At 41.5% G+C, this 12,638-nt stretch overlaps 2 protein-coding genes across 2 annotated transcripts; one reads left to right on the top strand and one right to left on the bottom strand.

The window, feature by feature from the left end:
• The first annotated feature begins 299 nt into the window (after positions 1–299).
• Positions 300–3,596, top strand: fam162a (family with sequence similarity 162 member A). Its single transcript, XM_046068072.1, has 5 exons — positions 300–456; positions 1,560–1,661; positions 2,024–2,135; positions 2,735–2,843; positions 3,106–3,596. The coding sequence occupies exons 1-5, from the start codon at positions 414–416 to the stop codon at positions 3,220–3,222; spliced, it is 483 nt and encodes a 160-aa protein (XP_045924028.1). The 5' UTR covers positions 300–413; the 3' UTR covers positions 3,223–3,596.
• Positions 3,597–3,843: 247 nt separating this feature from the next.
• kpna1 (karyopherin alpha 1 (importin alpha 5)) lies at positions 3,844–12,477 on the bottom strand. The gene is made up of 14 exons (XM_046067574.1): positions 12,374–12,477; positions 11,579–11,712; positions 11,194–11,307; positions 10,808–10,907; positions 10,481–10,575; positions 10,171–10,302; positions 9,880–9,968; positions 9,674–9,773; positions 9,340–9,503; positions 9,116–9,194; positions 8,884–9,009; positions 8,574–8,701; positions 6,527–6,702; positions 3,844–5,958 (listed from the first exon to the last, which is right to left on the bottom strand). Exons 2-14 carry the CDS (start codon positions 11,702–11,704, stop codon positions 5,771–5,773), a joined length of 1,617 nt encoding a protein of 538 aa, XP_045923530.1. The 5' UTR covers positions 11,705–11,712; positions 12,374–12,477; the 3' UTR covers positions 3,844–5,770.
• Between the last annotated feature and the right edge of the window lie 161 nt (positions 12,478–12,638).

Consider the following 12,638-nt stretch of genomic DNA (forward strand, 5'->3'; position numbering starts at 1 on the left):
AATTCCACAGTCAAACAAAAAGGCTGTGAAAACGGTCAACATATGGTCTTCTTTTAAAATTTTCATTTAATATAGACTATCACTGGCAAAGTTTTTATTATTTCTATCTGTCTTATATACCTGTTCTGTATACCTCTCTATGCCCCATGTAAACATTATTCCTCTTTTAACAATAAAGATTTAAGGAGAAGAAAACATTTAGCTAATTAACATTATTAAAAGGCTGCCTGAAAAAAAATCATAGACTGTATTGGATCAGGCATACGGCACAGGCTCCTATGCTTATGTGAAGGGGTCCTATTGGATACTTGGTGAAAGCGCAGTTAGTTGACTTTCAACAGCTGACTGCGGAGCAGGCTTTAATGACCTGATAGACACGTTGTACCTTATTTACTTTGCCAAAAAACAACAACATGAATTTCGTCAGATCTCGCCTTTCCATCGGCAACATTATAGGTTCGTATTGTTAACTTGAATTTCTGTGACGCTCTGTCGATTGATAACTTGCTGGCACCCTCTCCTCTTCTCCCACTTTGTATTCGTAACTTTGTCTTTAAATTAGCAGCTGCAGCATTAATCTGACATAACGGTAGGCTACTACCTTTGATATTACCATAATTTTAAATGTTCTTTACGTGGCTATGAAGGGTGCGTAACATAACGTGAGGTTCTGTGTTTGTTCACTTGCAGTCATCCCATAAAAAAGCCTCACTATAATACTTTGGCCTGGTGAACGTGTTTGTTTTATTATTATACGATATATCTAGGCTTTGTTAACCTGACACACCTGCCGTCTCATTATGAAAGTGGGCATCACGCTGGCTCTTCATAAGTCTTGAACGCTTGTTCGTTTGTGTAACATTGGTTGCTGTGAGATTGTGGCATGATTTAAGTTTGTTGTGATTAGAGCTGAAATGATTGGGACAGAAAAATTTATCAGCACAATATTTTGCAGTTGGGAGCATTTCTTCTTTGTTTGGGTTTTTGAACTGTTGGTTGGACAAAACATACAACTTCAGGAAGTTAGACTGGGCTTTAGGACATTGAGATGTGTAGCAGGGATTTGTAGTTGATGTGTAGCAGGGACGTGTAAAACGATTATTGTGCTGCATGCCGTTTCGCAATGATGTTCTTCTTTATTTCAGCTGGAGCCAATATGACAGGGGCAACTGCTATGACTTGCAAGTCATCATGATTAGGTTACACTGGGTAAATAACAACAGCGTTATGTAGTTGTAGTTCTGTTACCTGCTCTGCTCCACTCCCTGAGTACACACCCTTTTTATACATGGTCACTGTGGTACACACACGCACGGAGCCCCCTCAACAGCACATTAGCCCCCCAAAGCAAAACACTGGTTGCTGTCATCCTTTTTTAATGTTGGATGAAGATTGCTTATTTCATGGGCTATTTGGGGGGTAATGCAGTCATAACAATAAAAAAATGAAGTATTTAGTTTTGAAAGATCCTAATTTGGACATTTTATGCTTTTGTTGTTGCAGCCCACATTATGATTCCTCCTGGTATACATGTACTTGCTTGCTTTATATCTCAACAGGTCAGAGATGCAGACAGGTCACTGAAACATGGAGTCACAGAGGGATGTGCAGTAAACCACAGCAGGCCAAAGCAGAGCCTCTGCCTGCAGCCCCGCCACAAGGTAGAGTACAGTTCAACCACAGAAATGTACCGCTCATTTGCTCTTCTCACCTCTAATCCAGAATACTGTTGTATGTCTGATCAACTTGGAAATTACAAAAAATAGTAACTTTCAAAAGGAAAATTGACAGTTTACACCAATCTGGTGTGAAATTAATAATCTAAACTGATGATTTGTTTTTCTTTAAGTGAAGTATTTGTGTTTTCTTTAGTCCTAAAGGGAGGAGACACAGGAAGTGGGGTCACAGTCGGGGGGTGATGGAGCTAATGACTGGGGCTTGTGAAACTGAACTTCTCTGCATTCACTGGCCCAAACTGTTTGTTTGTTCTTCTTCTTGATGTGTGCTTTCTTCTTTTATGCAGCCCCTCGTGCGGGGTTCAAAATGCCAGGCTACAGACCCTCAGAGCTGGACAAGAAGTTCCTGGTCTGGTCGGGACGCTTTAAGACAGCAGACCAGATACCGGAGTTTGTGTCGTAAGTAGCCTCTTCCTGTTTACGCCAGACCTCCCAGCACACGCGCATCTGATTGGTTCTCTACTTGATTTAGTTAAGATACATCACAGGAACAGAGCCGACTAAGTGGATGAGCGGTGGTGCTGCTGCGGGTAGCTGATGTACCAAGACGGCTGCAGTTAAAACAAGGCGTCTTATTTGTGGATGGGGCCAATTACCGTGGTCCCTGACATCAGGGTGGAGATCATTAATCTGCTGCAGTGATAAAAGACCTGATTGTCACGCATACAAACTGCGGACCTCCCACCTCCTGTACTCACAAAGAACCGAGGCTCAGTATAAAGAAACTGTGATACCTCGAGAATGAATCTCAGATGACTGAATAGGAGACTGAGAGAGGCACAAATGTGGTCATGTTCCTTTATGCTTTAAAAGGAACATGCACATCCCTTTTAAGTGTGCTGAGCTTAAAAACAGCACAAAATATCAACAAAGAGCCTGCACATCAATATGTTCCACATTGTTTCTGATGACCTCGTCTCTACCAAGTGTGTTAGAATATTGTTGTGTTTTTTAAAGCATCTCGGTATCTGGCTACACTGATTTTGTTTGTGCAACAGGTTTGAGATGATTGATGCTGCCAGAAACAAAGTCCGAGTGAAAGCCTGTTATGTGATGATAGGGGCCACGGTCGGGGCCTGTCTGTTCATGATCTTCTTGGGCAAACGGGTGAGTGACAGTGGATGACTGCATGTTGTTTGCATGCAGTGTTTTATAACCAGGGGGGAAATCTTTAGTTGAATGGCAGAGTTTTTTTGTCTCTGCATTTTTGCTTGTAGCCGTGTCTCAGTTGTCTTATGAATAAACTATTTTGTTCTACACAAAAAAAAAATCTAAATGTTAGTTTTTTGACGTTTTCCAGGCTAAATATAAATATCATCTGGAGCAGCAAACATTTTTCAGACCTGTAATTTGTCTCATTTTGTCGCAGGCTGTAGGCAGGCACGAGTCCCTGACGGGTAAAAACTTGGAGAAGAAAGCTAAATGGAGGGAGGAACTACAGAAAGAGAAAGATGCTGCTGTTGCCCTGGCTGAGAAGGCTCAGTGAATGAAGACAACTAGTTCCTAAACAACCATGTCAATTTCCCCAGATATTGGACCAGCAGTGTCCCCCTTCTCAATGTATATCTCACAACTTCCACTCCCATACTAGAAAGCAACTGAACCAGAGCAAACCCTTAGAGAGTCCTGTTTTTATATTTGCCTGTGGCAACAGTCTTTTGCATTTATCCGTCTTGTGAAGACAGTTTCAAAATACCTACCATGTTCTTCAGAGAACAAGTGGATTAGGCACAATCCTTTTGCACAATAGTCAGCCCTGATACCAATGTAATTTGACTGGTGTGTTTATGGCTGATGTGACATGTTTGTATATAGTGAGCAAAATCATATAATCATCAATAAAGTAATGCTTCTAGAGAATCCGTCTGATTTAATGATCAGATTTCATATAAACTGCAAGTCTGACGCCAATGCTCTAAGTCAAGTCATTTATAGATCAAGCAATTACTTGCAGATTCATTGATAATGAAAATAAGCATTAGTTGCTGCTTTACACCCAAGTACTCTCACTTCTTTAGTCGTACGGCATTCAGTTAAAGGAAATACTTCCCAAAAAGATTCACCCTGAACACTTAACTACAATGAAACTGATTCACTTACACTGTGATTCATGAAACAGCTTTTATGCAAATGAAGTAACAGGGGACAGCTGCACAAACTCAATACAACAAACAGTAATTAACATGTAGAGCTGGTCATCTCCTGCAGAGATTTTGACAAAAGTAAGCAATGTAAAAGGACAAACATTCAGTTTTTCTAACTAAGGTGGTCACCAGTATATTCAAGTTTTAATCTTGATTTTTGTTGAAATGATCTGGAAGGATTCCTGTAGAAGAAGGATTATGGCACCATCAGCAACATGACAGATGCGAACCCCAACTAAAAAACATTATGCTTTAAAAAAAAAAGAAAAAAAAAAAAAGACCAACTTTAGACCCAATAGCTGATTTATGTGTCGATGATTTGGCATGATCAAATTGGAAAATACTACCTGAACATGTGTTGGAAACACACACAAATTTTTTTTAAGACTGCTCACAGCCAGATTTTCCAAAAGACTCTGATTTACTTTGTCACAATAAACTACTTCTAGCTTTGCTGAGGCAGCGTGATCTACCGGCTGTAATTAGTGTGCTAACAGTTTCAGTCCACAACCTGCTTGAGTCCCTTTGTGGGAAAAGGGTAAACAGCGAAGTACATTGTCATCATTGTCATACCAGAAGGGGACCGAGGATTCAGACCACATCTCTTTATACCTCGCTTCCTGAGGAGGCAAGAGCCGTGCCATCAACCAATTAAATAGTTAATGTAAAAACTACGGTATTTTCTCGAAGAGGAGCCGTCAGTCCTGAACTAAAGTGCTGCAAATGAAATGAAATTATGGTAAGATAATAAAAATTCCCGCTGGTCGGCTGCTGGACAGATTCCAGGGTTAAATAGTCTGTTTTGTCTTGTCCAAGTCAGTCCAATTGTCTCAGTGCGAAGGAAGACTCCAATTCCCATGTCTCCATGGGGTTATTCACATCACACCAGAGGCGGGAGGCAGTCTAAACTCTTCAGCATGGAGCCTGTGCAGGCGGAAAGTCCCGTTACTGGATAAAGGAATGCATGATATGAGGATCCAGGAGGGAACACAAGCAGCCAAGTTTGTCACTGACAAGCTCCGCCCCTCTGCGACACAGTCAAGTTCCTAATTTGTCCATGTGTGGTCACTTATCCAATGGCCGGACAGAGGAGGTGAGGGAGTGCAACCTCCATTTTTGAGTCGATTAAGTGCCTTTCGTAGAGGTCAGTTGAGTCCTTGGGTTGGGACTGGCCACATGGTCCCGATGTGGGCAGTTCAGTCCATAGACCACAGTCAAACATGTGGTCAGCGTCTCATGGTCAGTCCAGTGTTAAGGTTTGATCATTCTTCTCTGTGTGTGTGTGTGTGTGTGTGTGTGTGTGTGTGTGTAGGAGGGGGATTTAAAAAAAAAAAAAATCACGTCCATGTTTGTCTGTCTTGCGAGTCATTAATGCTTCAACCAGACAAGCAGTGCAGTCCTACAAAACTCCTAACTCCTGCCTAATCAGAGATAGGGATCGCTAATCCCGCGGAAACACGGAGAGGTGCTTATTATTTGGGATGAGCGGAGGAGGAAATCCAAAAAGTAAGACGGGGGGGCTGGTGTTACAGGGACAATCTTCTAGTAGGAGACGCTGGGGCCTGACAGGTAGGTGGGGTTCAGGCGCAGAGGTGAGCTCAGCGCAAGACAGATGATGAGTGAAACCTTCACAAACTGGCTGACAAGACTGCAGAACTCGACCCACGTTGGACATGCGCGCACACACACACACACGTGCTCCCGTAATGTTAACATCTTTCATAATCATGGTAATGATTAAAATCGATCTCTCTGACCATGAGAAGGGAAGGAGGAGGAAGAGGGGAGCCGAGGCTTGTCGTCGCCCTTGATCATGGCAGCGGGCGGAGTGAGAGAAATGAGCAAAAGGTGAGGATGAAGGTGGAGCACGGAGGGAGGGAGAGTTTAGCATTATAGCTGGAAGCCTTCCATCGGGGCTTCGCACTGCTGGAAGAGGAACTGCTGCTGCTGCAGATCAACGGCTGGAGCCAGAGATGGATCCTCGTCTTCAGTGTTGAAGTAGCGCTCGATCAGGTCGAAGGCTTTCTGGTAGATTTCCTGGTTCTCGTGGCCCTGCAGGAACTCCAGTTTGTCCAGACCTGAGAAGAAAGGAGGATGGAAGTGCTGGAATGATTAGTCTATTGACAGATAATTAACTGCTGGCAATTAATGGTTTAATGATCATTTATCAAGTTAAACGGTCTAAACATCTGTTTCCAGCGTCTCAAATGAGGATTTGCTGTTTTCACTGATGTTCTATCACTGTGAATTGAACATCTTTGGATTTGGGGCCAGTGATGTCACCTCTTCGAAACTGTAATGGGCTTTTAAAAAAAAAGATTTTCTGACATTTTCTAGAATTAAGGATTAATGTGTTAATTGAAAATATAATTGTCACATAAATTAATATGAAAATAATTGTTAGTTGAGGAGAACATGCCGTTCAGAAACATTGACTAGGCCCATCATCTTATAAACATTTTTGCTAGATTTTCACCTACAAAAATATGTGACCATTCTAATAAGATCTACTTAGTCAACAATGTCATAAAGTTGTAAAACCATGTGTCTCCTAAATGCTGCATTTGCATTATTTGCCATTTACAATTGTTTAAATGTAAGCAGCATGACTGTAATCATTTTAATTGTGTCTTTATGTCCACCTACCATAGGCCTCCTCAATGAGTGCACAGTAAGGGTTGATGCCTCCTCCCCTCTTGGCCTCCAGTTCTCCCAGTCGCAGGATGTTCTCCAGGCCATTTAGAGCCACCTGGACTATTTTGGAGTCCATAATTGTGAGCAGGTCACACAGAGGTTTTATACAGCCGAGGTCCACCAGGTGCCTGCAGGTGGCAGTACGTACACAGATACAGAAGAGAACTTTTATTTCTGGTTCACAGCAAATAATTGTCTTTGGCCTAACAATGGATACACAGTAGGAGCAGTAGAACCACCTATCTGAAAATAAAACTACAACACAGTAAATATTTCAGCTGAAGGAAGGTCTCTCTATTGCCTTGACTGATTAAGAGTAACAGTATAGTAATAGTATACTGAAAAAAAATCGTAGACCCATTTAGTTATGTGAACTTACTTCTTCTTTTCAACTCAAAATAGCTCTGACAAGTTTTGGATTTCGAAAAAGGCAAGATGTGAGGATTGGAGCTAGAGGGAAAAAAAAGCCTAGGTGCTGCATCTTTTGAGAAAAACAAAGACATAATCAACCACTTATTAGGGTTTAGCGTGTACTCGGTTAAAACGAGTATCTGGTACAGATACTTTTTATGAGTATCATCAGAGTAAAATGTGTCAATATCTGTTTTGTTATAAACTATAAATATAACTTTTTTTTTTTTTTTTTTTATCAAAAACATTGCGCTGAAGCTCAATTCTGAGGCTGTTCTGTAAATAGTTTTCTAATACAGCAAGTTCTGATACAAATTTCAGGCTTAAATAACTTCCAGTTAATCCCACCCATTCAGAGTACAGATACAGAAAATTTAATTTGTTTAACAGATACAGATAGAGATAGTGGTGTTCTTGCTCACCCCTGCTAATTATACACTGCAGATAAGTCATATATTCAAATTCAAACCAAAATATCCACTTCTGTGGTAAACAAGACTAGTGGCACTGGTGGAAAGGGTTCCTACAACGGTCTTAAGGCCCTTTCAGAAAGGAGGTGACAACTGCTGCTATTTTGATCTTTGACTGCGGCGTGCACAGGCGCACCAACAAACTGCCCTGCCCTGTTGCAAGTCACTTAAGATAATAGTACAGTGGTGCTGTTGTGTTAGGGTCTATTCTAACTATGAGTTAGAATAACCTAACTTGTAAAAACATTGACATAACTAGAACACTGTAGTTATATCAACTTTATAAAGTTGAATTTATGAGTTGAAACCAAGGCAATCTTCAAGTTTAGTTAACTTGAAATGTCTTAAATTTAGTTGAAAAATGTGAGTTGAAAGGGTGTAGAATTGTATGTTTGACAAGAGAAAGCAAGTTTCCTTGAATGGACAATGTAATATAGATAATAAATGATCAATAAATGATCATTAATTAAACAAATTGTATAACGTAACATCATGAGTTGAAACAAAGCTTTTCTTAAAGTTGGGTTTACTCACATTTTTAAGACAGCAATTGAACTTAAGTTTTTAAGTTGAACCACCAAGATAATCTTTACAGTGCATAGTATTGTTTCATTGTATCATTTCTGATCTGTGGTAAACAAGTTCTATGGATGAGAACTTGGATATTCATAGTTTTTATGTGACGTCACATTCCAAGGAAAATGATCCCTTTTAGGGCAAAAAAGACTCTTTTCCGCTGCCTGCAAACCAATAAGCAAGAGATACACTGTTACTTTGAGTTGCACTAATCCAGGAGGAGACAAGCCTGGGCTGTGTTAGGTGAGTGATTCCTAAAAAGGTAAACGTAAACATACCGGCGGCAGGGACCTGCCGGTTTTTAACGGTAGAAATGCGGCAGTTTGTGTCCGTATCTTTCTTTTTCTTAAGTTGAAAAGTGATACAAATAAAATGTGACTGATTTTGCAGCATCTCTATGGGGGAGTCGCAGTGTGAGCCGCTATGTTGGTATGTTGTTTTGCCCTCCAGGTCACCGCGCATGTCAAGTGACTGAAAAATATGAACAGTACTGTACACACTGGTTGTATATACTGTGTGTTAAACTGCATCAGTGGTCTTACCTAATTTGCTCTGCAGAGCCCCCCGAGGTGGCATTGGTAATGGCCCAGGCGGCCTCCTTCCTTGTGCGAAACTCTGCTACCTGCAGGATAGTGATGAGAGGAGGCAGCAGGTTTGCATCTATCACCATCTACAAAGAAAAGGGGGGGGAGACTCGATTAAATGATGATTATCACTTTCAACACTTTAGGAAAGGAGCTGGTTCCACTAGTGACTAATGAGAATCATACAGTGTTAACATGATTTAATGTTATTGTGTAATGAACCTTGAACTTTACAGGTTATTCTGTGGGATGCCACACGCACGCACACCTGTATTTGTGCTCGGTTCCCTGCGGTGATGTTGGAGATCGTCCAGCAGGCTTCCTTCTTGATGGACTCCTTGGGGCTGCTCAGGAGGTGAAGTAGGGACTGCAGCGCTGAACAGTTCAAAATCACCTAGGTAGTAACATAAAGTCAGAAATATATTCATCTATAAGTAATAAATTACGTCCTGCAAAAGTAGTATAACTTCATACTGTACGTGTGCACATCCTGCCATTACCTGCGTCTGCAGATCATCTCCAGTGACTATGTTCCCCACAGCTCGCAGTGCAGGGGATACCACCTTATAATCAGAGTGCCTGGAACAAAGCAGTTTGGTGATGCATTAGTCAAACTTGAATTACACACCCAATGTAGCGGTGACGAATGGTACACATGGGACAGTCTGTTGCTGTCAGAGTGAAAACACAGCTCTTAGTATACAGTGTGTGTTTAAAGCCTTACATCAGTAACTCCACCAGCCTGCGACAGACTCCTGAGTCAATAACAGCCTGGATTTTGTCATTGGGGCCATCAGATAGGTAGCTGAGTGCCCAGCATGCATCGGCCAGGATGTCTGTGTCATTGACGAACAGCAGCCAAGACAGCACACTGAGGCACGGGGACACCTGGGAGAGAGCAATTGGAGGGAGCATGTTGGTGTTAAGGTCTGTTCGATTGTTTTCCAGTTTAGATATAAGCTACTTCATACAGCTTGTGACCTTGAAAAGTGAGATATGAGGTACTTTAGTGAGAGGTGTGCTGTTGCCATAGAGATATGTTTATCTTGGCAAATTACCTTAGAGAAGTCTGGAGGTGGGTTCTTTCCTCTACACAGGTTTGAGAGCGCCCACACTGCATTCCTCATCATTGTTAGGCGATTCTGTTTGGCCAATAACCTGCAAAAGGAGTTTCACCAAACCCGTTTTACCAGAGAAACAGGATCAAAGTCACTCGTTATTTTCATGGTAATAAGAAGATTTAGGAAGGAGAGTTGCTACATACTGAACCAGGGAAGGCAGAATGTTGCAGTCTATGACAAAGTCTCTGCATTCTGTGCTATCTCCTGCTATGTTTCCCAAGGCCCACACTGCCTAAGGGGCAAAGAGATGATACAGTTGAGTCAATAAAAAGCATTACAATGTATTCTATGATAGTTTTATTCAACCAGGCAGGCTGACTAAATATTACTTACATCAAAGTTACAATGGGGAAACATAATAAGAGAGGTTTAAATTGAATGTTAGTGGAAAGTGATGACCAGAAAAACCACCAGTACGTCTGAATCCCCCCTACCTGTTCCTGTACGTCTTCGAAATCTGAGCTGAGCATCTCTATGAAAATGGGCACCGCTCCCGCCTGGATCACCACCCGAGTCTGGTGGGATGTACCTGATGCAATGTTGGTCAACACCCATGCAGCTTCAAACTACAACAATAGTCAAAATATATTCATCCCTCAGGTTAGATTTAAACTGCAGTATGATATTCACAGTTGGTGCAGGAAGAGTTCATGACAAACAAGAGCAAAGAGAAGAGAAGCCGCTTCAAGCCTCTCCAGCTTGTGCACACCTGCACCGTTACTAAGACACACTGAGGAAGTGTACCTGCAACGTGCAGTTTTCTCTCCTCTTCAGGAACTCAACAAAGCGCTCCACCACCCCTGCAGTGGCAATGACTTCATCGATGGGTGGGTTGGGCTCTGTGAGAGACAATATGACAATATGACAGAAATGAAAACAACAATACTTATCACAGCATTATTTTGATATCAATGCATTTAGTATTTTAAATGCTATGATGAAATGTTTCATAGTAAAACTGAATTTTACTTAGCCTAAGTAAGCCCTAAGTAAAAACCAAAGGCACAGGCAGGTGCCACTCCCATGAACAGAGGAGAAAGATAGGAATATAGCCATTGACAGCAACCTTACCTTTAGAAAGGAGCTTCCTAAAGCGCTGAGTGCCTATTAGCTGCTGCTCAGGAGAACTGGAGAAGATCATTTGAGTCATATCTTCAGAGATCACCCCACCCTGTACAGCACAGAGATGGAGATGTGATAAAACACAGACGAAATGCTGTCACATCTGACACCATACGTGTAGTAAATGATGTACAGGGATAGCAGGATTATTTCTATCAGTATCAGCGGCTGGTTTAATGAATGTTTGTTTACTTTTTTTATAATAAATTTAAAATAATTTATATTGTCTGCTAAGTAGCAGAGGGGAGTTACAAACTCAATTTCATTTTACAAATAATAATTCATTCTACAATTGTGATAAATAAATCTACCTTGTACCTTGTTTATCTTCTTACCATGAGTGGGTCCATGTTGTTAGCCTGGGACTCCAGGTAGCCACTATCGGCCATCCCATCGTCCTCCAGGATGCCGTCATCCTCCACTGTGGCAACATTCCTCCTCTTAAAGAGCTGTAACAGAATAATATTTAAATAAATTATTTAGGCCTTTATAAGAATATTTCCTCTTTGCCATTACATTGCTTGGAACACAGAATGGGGTCATGATTATACCCTGACAATAGCAACAGGACATAACTTCATGATCATTAACGCTGTTTATGTTTGATGGAGATCTGTAATGAGTAGTCACAATGCCTTCAATTTTCCTTGAGAACAATTCTACCTCCACAGTAATGCTAACTAAAAGTCGTCTAAATTGCTTCCTCCACACTTTGCTCACCTGTTCATCCTTCTTCTGTTTGCGGAGCTGTAGACCTTCCTCTTCCCTCCTTCTTCTCATTTCATCTGTATTGAGGGACTTGTTCTTGTAGCTCTTGAGTCGTGCATTGTCCTTACCCTGACTCATTGTGTAGCCTAGAAAGATACAGAAATATGTCATGTAGGCAGACTTGGCTATAGTGTGGACTAACTAAACTGTGAGTAGGGCGCCCTTCACCAACTCCAGGCATGTGTGTATAAGGATCACCAAGATAATCACTGACTAAGGTCGCTAACTGTACTTTCAAAACGAAACTTTAACTGCAACATGCACATAATAACCAAATAAGTCATCATTAATTTCAGCGATCACAGTTCCAACAAATGGGGGCATCTAAGGATACCAGCTAGCTGGTTAGCTTAAAGTGTCTTAACAACTGCGTGATTAATAACGGTACGGGATTAATTATCTAATGATCCAGTGTGCCGTTTCCCCTTATCAATTCACAAATCAGCAAAGCACAAAACAACATTAACTTAATGAAGCACAAGTCCACGGGAAGGTTACACTTTGTCAGCTAGCTAATGTCATAGCCGTTGTTAGCATAACATATAATGTACTGCCGAAAGCTAGCTGGCTAGCTAACAGTGGCTAGCTGAATTAGCCAAGGTTAGCTCTGAAATGCAACGTTACGTTAGCTCATGCGACATACCAATATTTTTCGAAATGTCGCCGACAATAACATTTAAATTAGCTTCTGATTATAAGGCGTTAGCATACATAGACTCTTAAAACATGTAATTATTATTAACTGACCTGTCAAATCGGGCTCTGTAATCCCCTTTAGTCGCTAGGCCACCGTTTGTACAGCCGTCGCCGGTATGTTACTACGCATGCGTGATATTAACCCCCTCACAACTCCCCCGCACTTGTTTACACACCGCCCCACCCACGCGACGCTTCTGCTTTGTAAAAAACCACAACAGCAGCTTCCACCGTCCGTGTAAAAACATACTGTACACTTGTAAATGTGTAATGCGCAGTCAACACACACAATACCTGACTAACACACTGTGCGGCA

The sequence above is a fragment of the Micropterus dolomieu genome, linkage group LG01 (assembly GCF_021292245.1).
Source record: "Micropterus dolomieu isolate WLL.071019.BEF.003 ecotype Adirondacks linkage group LG01, ASM2129224v1, whole genome shotgun sequence".
In the NCBI taxonomy this organism is placed as follows: Eukaryota; Metazoa; Chordata; class Actinopteri; order Centrarchiformes; family Centrarchidae; genus Micropterus; species Micropterus dolomieu.

Bases quoted from the DNA above. Each gene is read 5' to 3' on its own strand.
- fam162a (XM_046068072.1), top strand. From the start codon at position 414: ATGAATTTCGTCAGATCTCGCCTTTCCATCGGCAACATTATAG. The intron at 457-1,559 runs GTTCGTATTGTT...ATATCTCAACAG, and splicing joins TTCCATCGGCAACATTATAG to GTCAGAGATGCAGACAGGTC. The intron at 2,844-3,105 runs GTGAGTGACAGT...ATTTTGTCGCAG, and splicing joins TGATCTTCTTGGGCAAACGG to GCTGTAGGCAGGCACGAGTC.
- kpna1 (XM_046067574.1), bottom strand. From the start codon at position 11,704: ATGAGTCAGGGTAAGGACAATGCACGACTCAAGAGCTACAAGAACAAG. The intron at 11,308-11,578 runs GTGAGCAAAGTG...ATTCTGTTACAG, and splicing joins AACAGAAGAAGGATGAACAG to CTCTTTAAGAGGAGGAATGT. The intron at 10,576-10,807 runs GTAAGGTTGCTG...TGTCTCTCACAG, and splicing joins TAGGAAGCTCCTTTCTAAAG to AGCCCAACCCACCCATCGAT.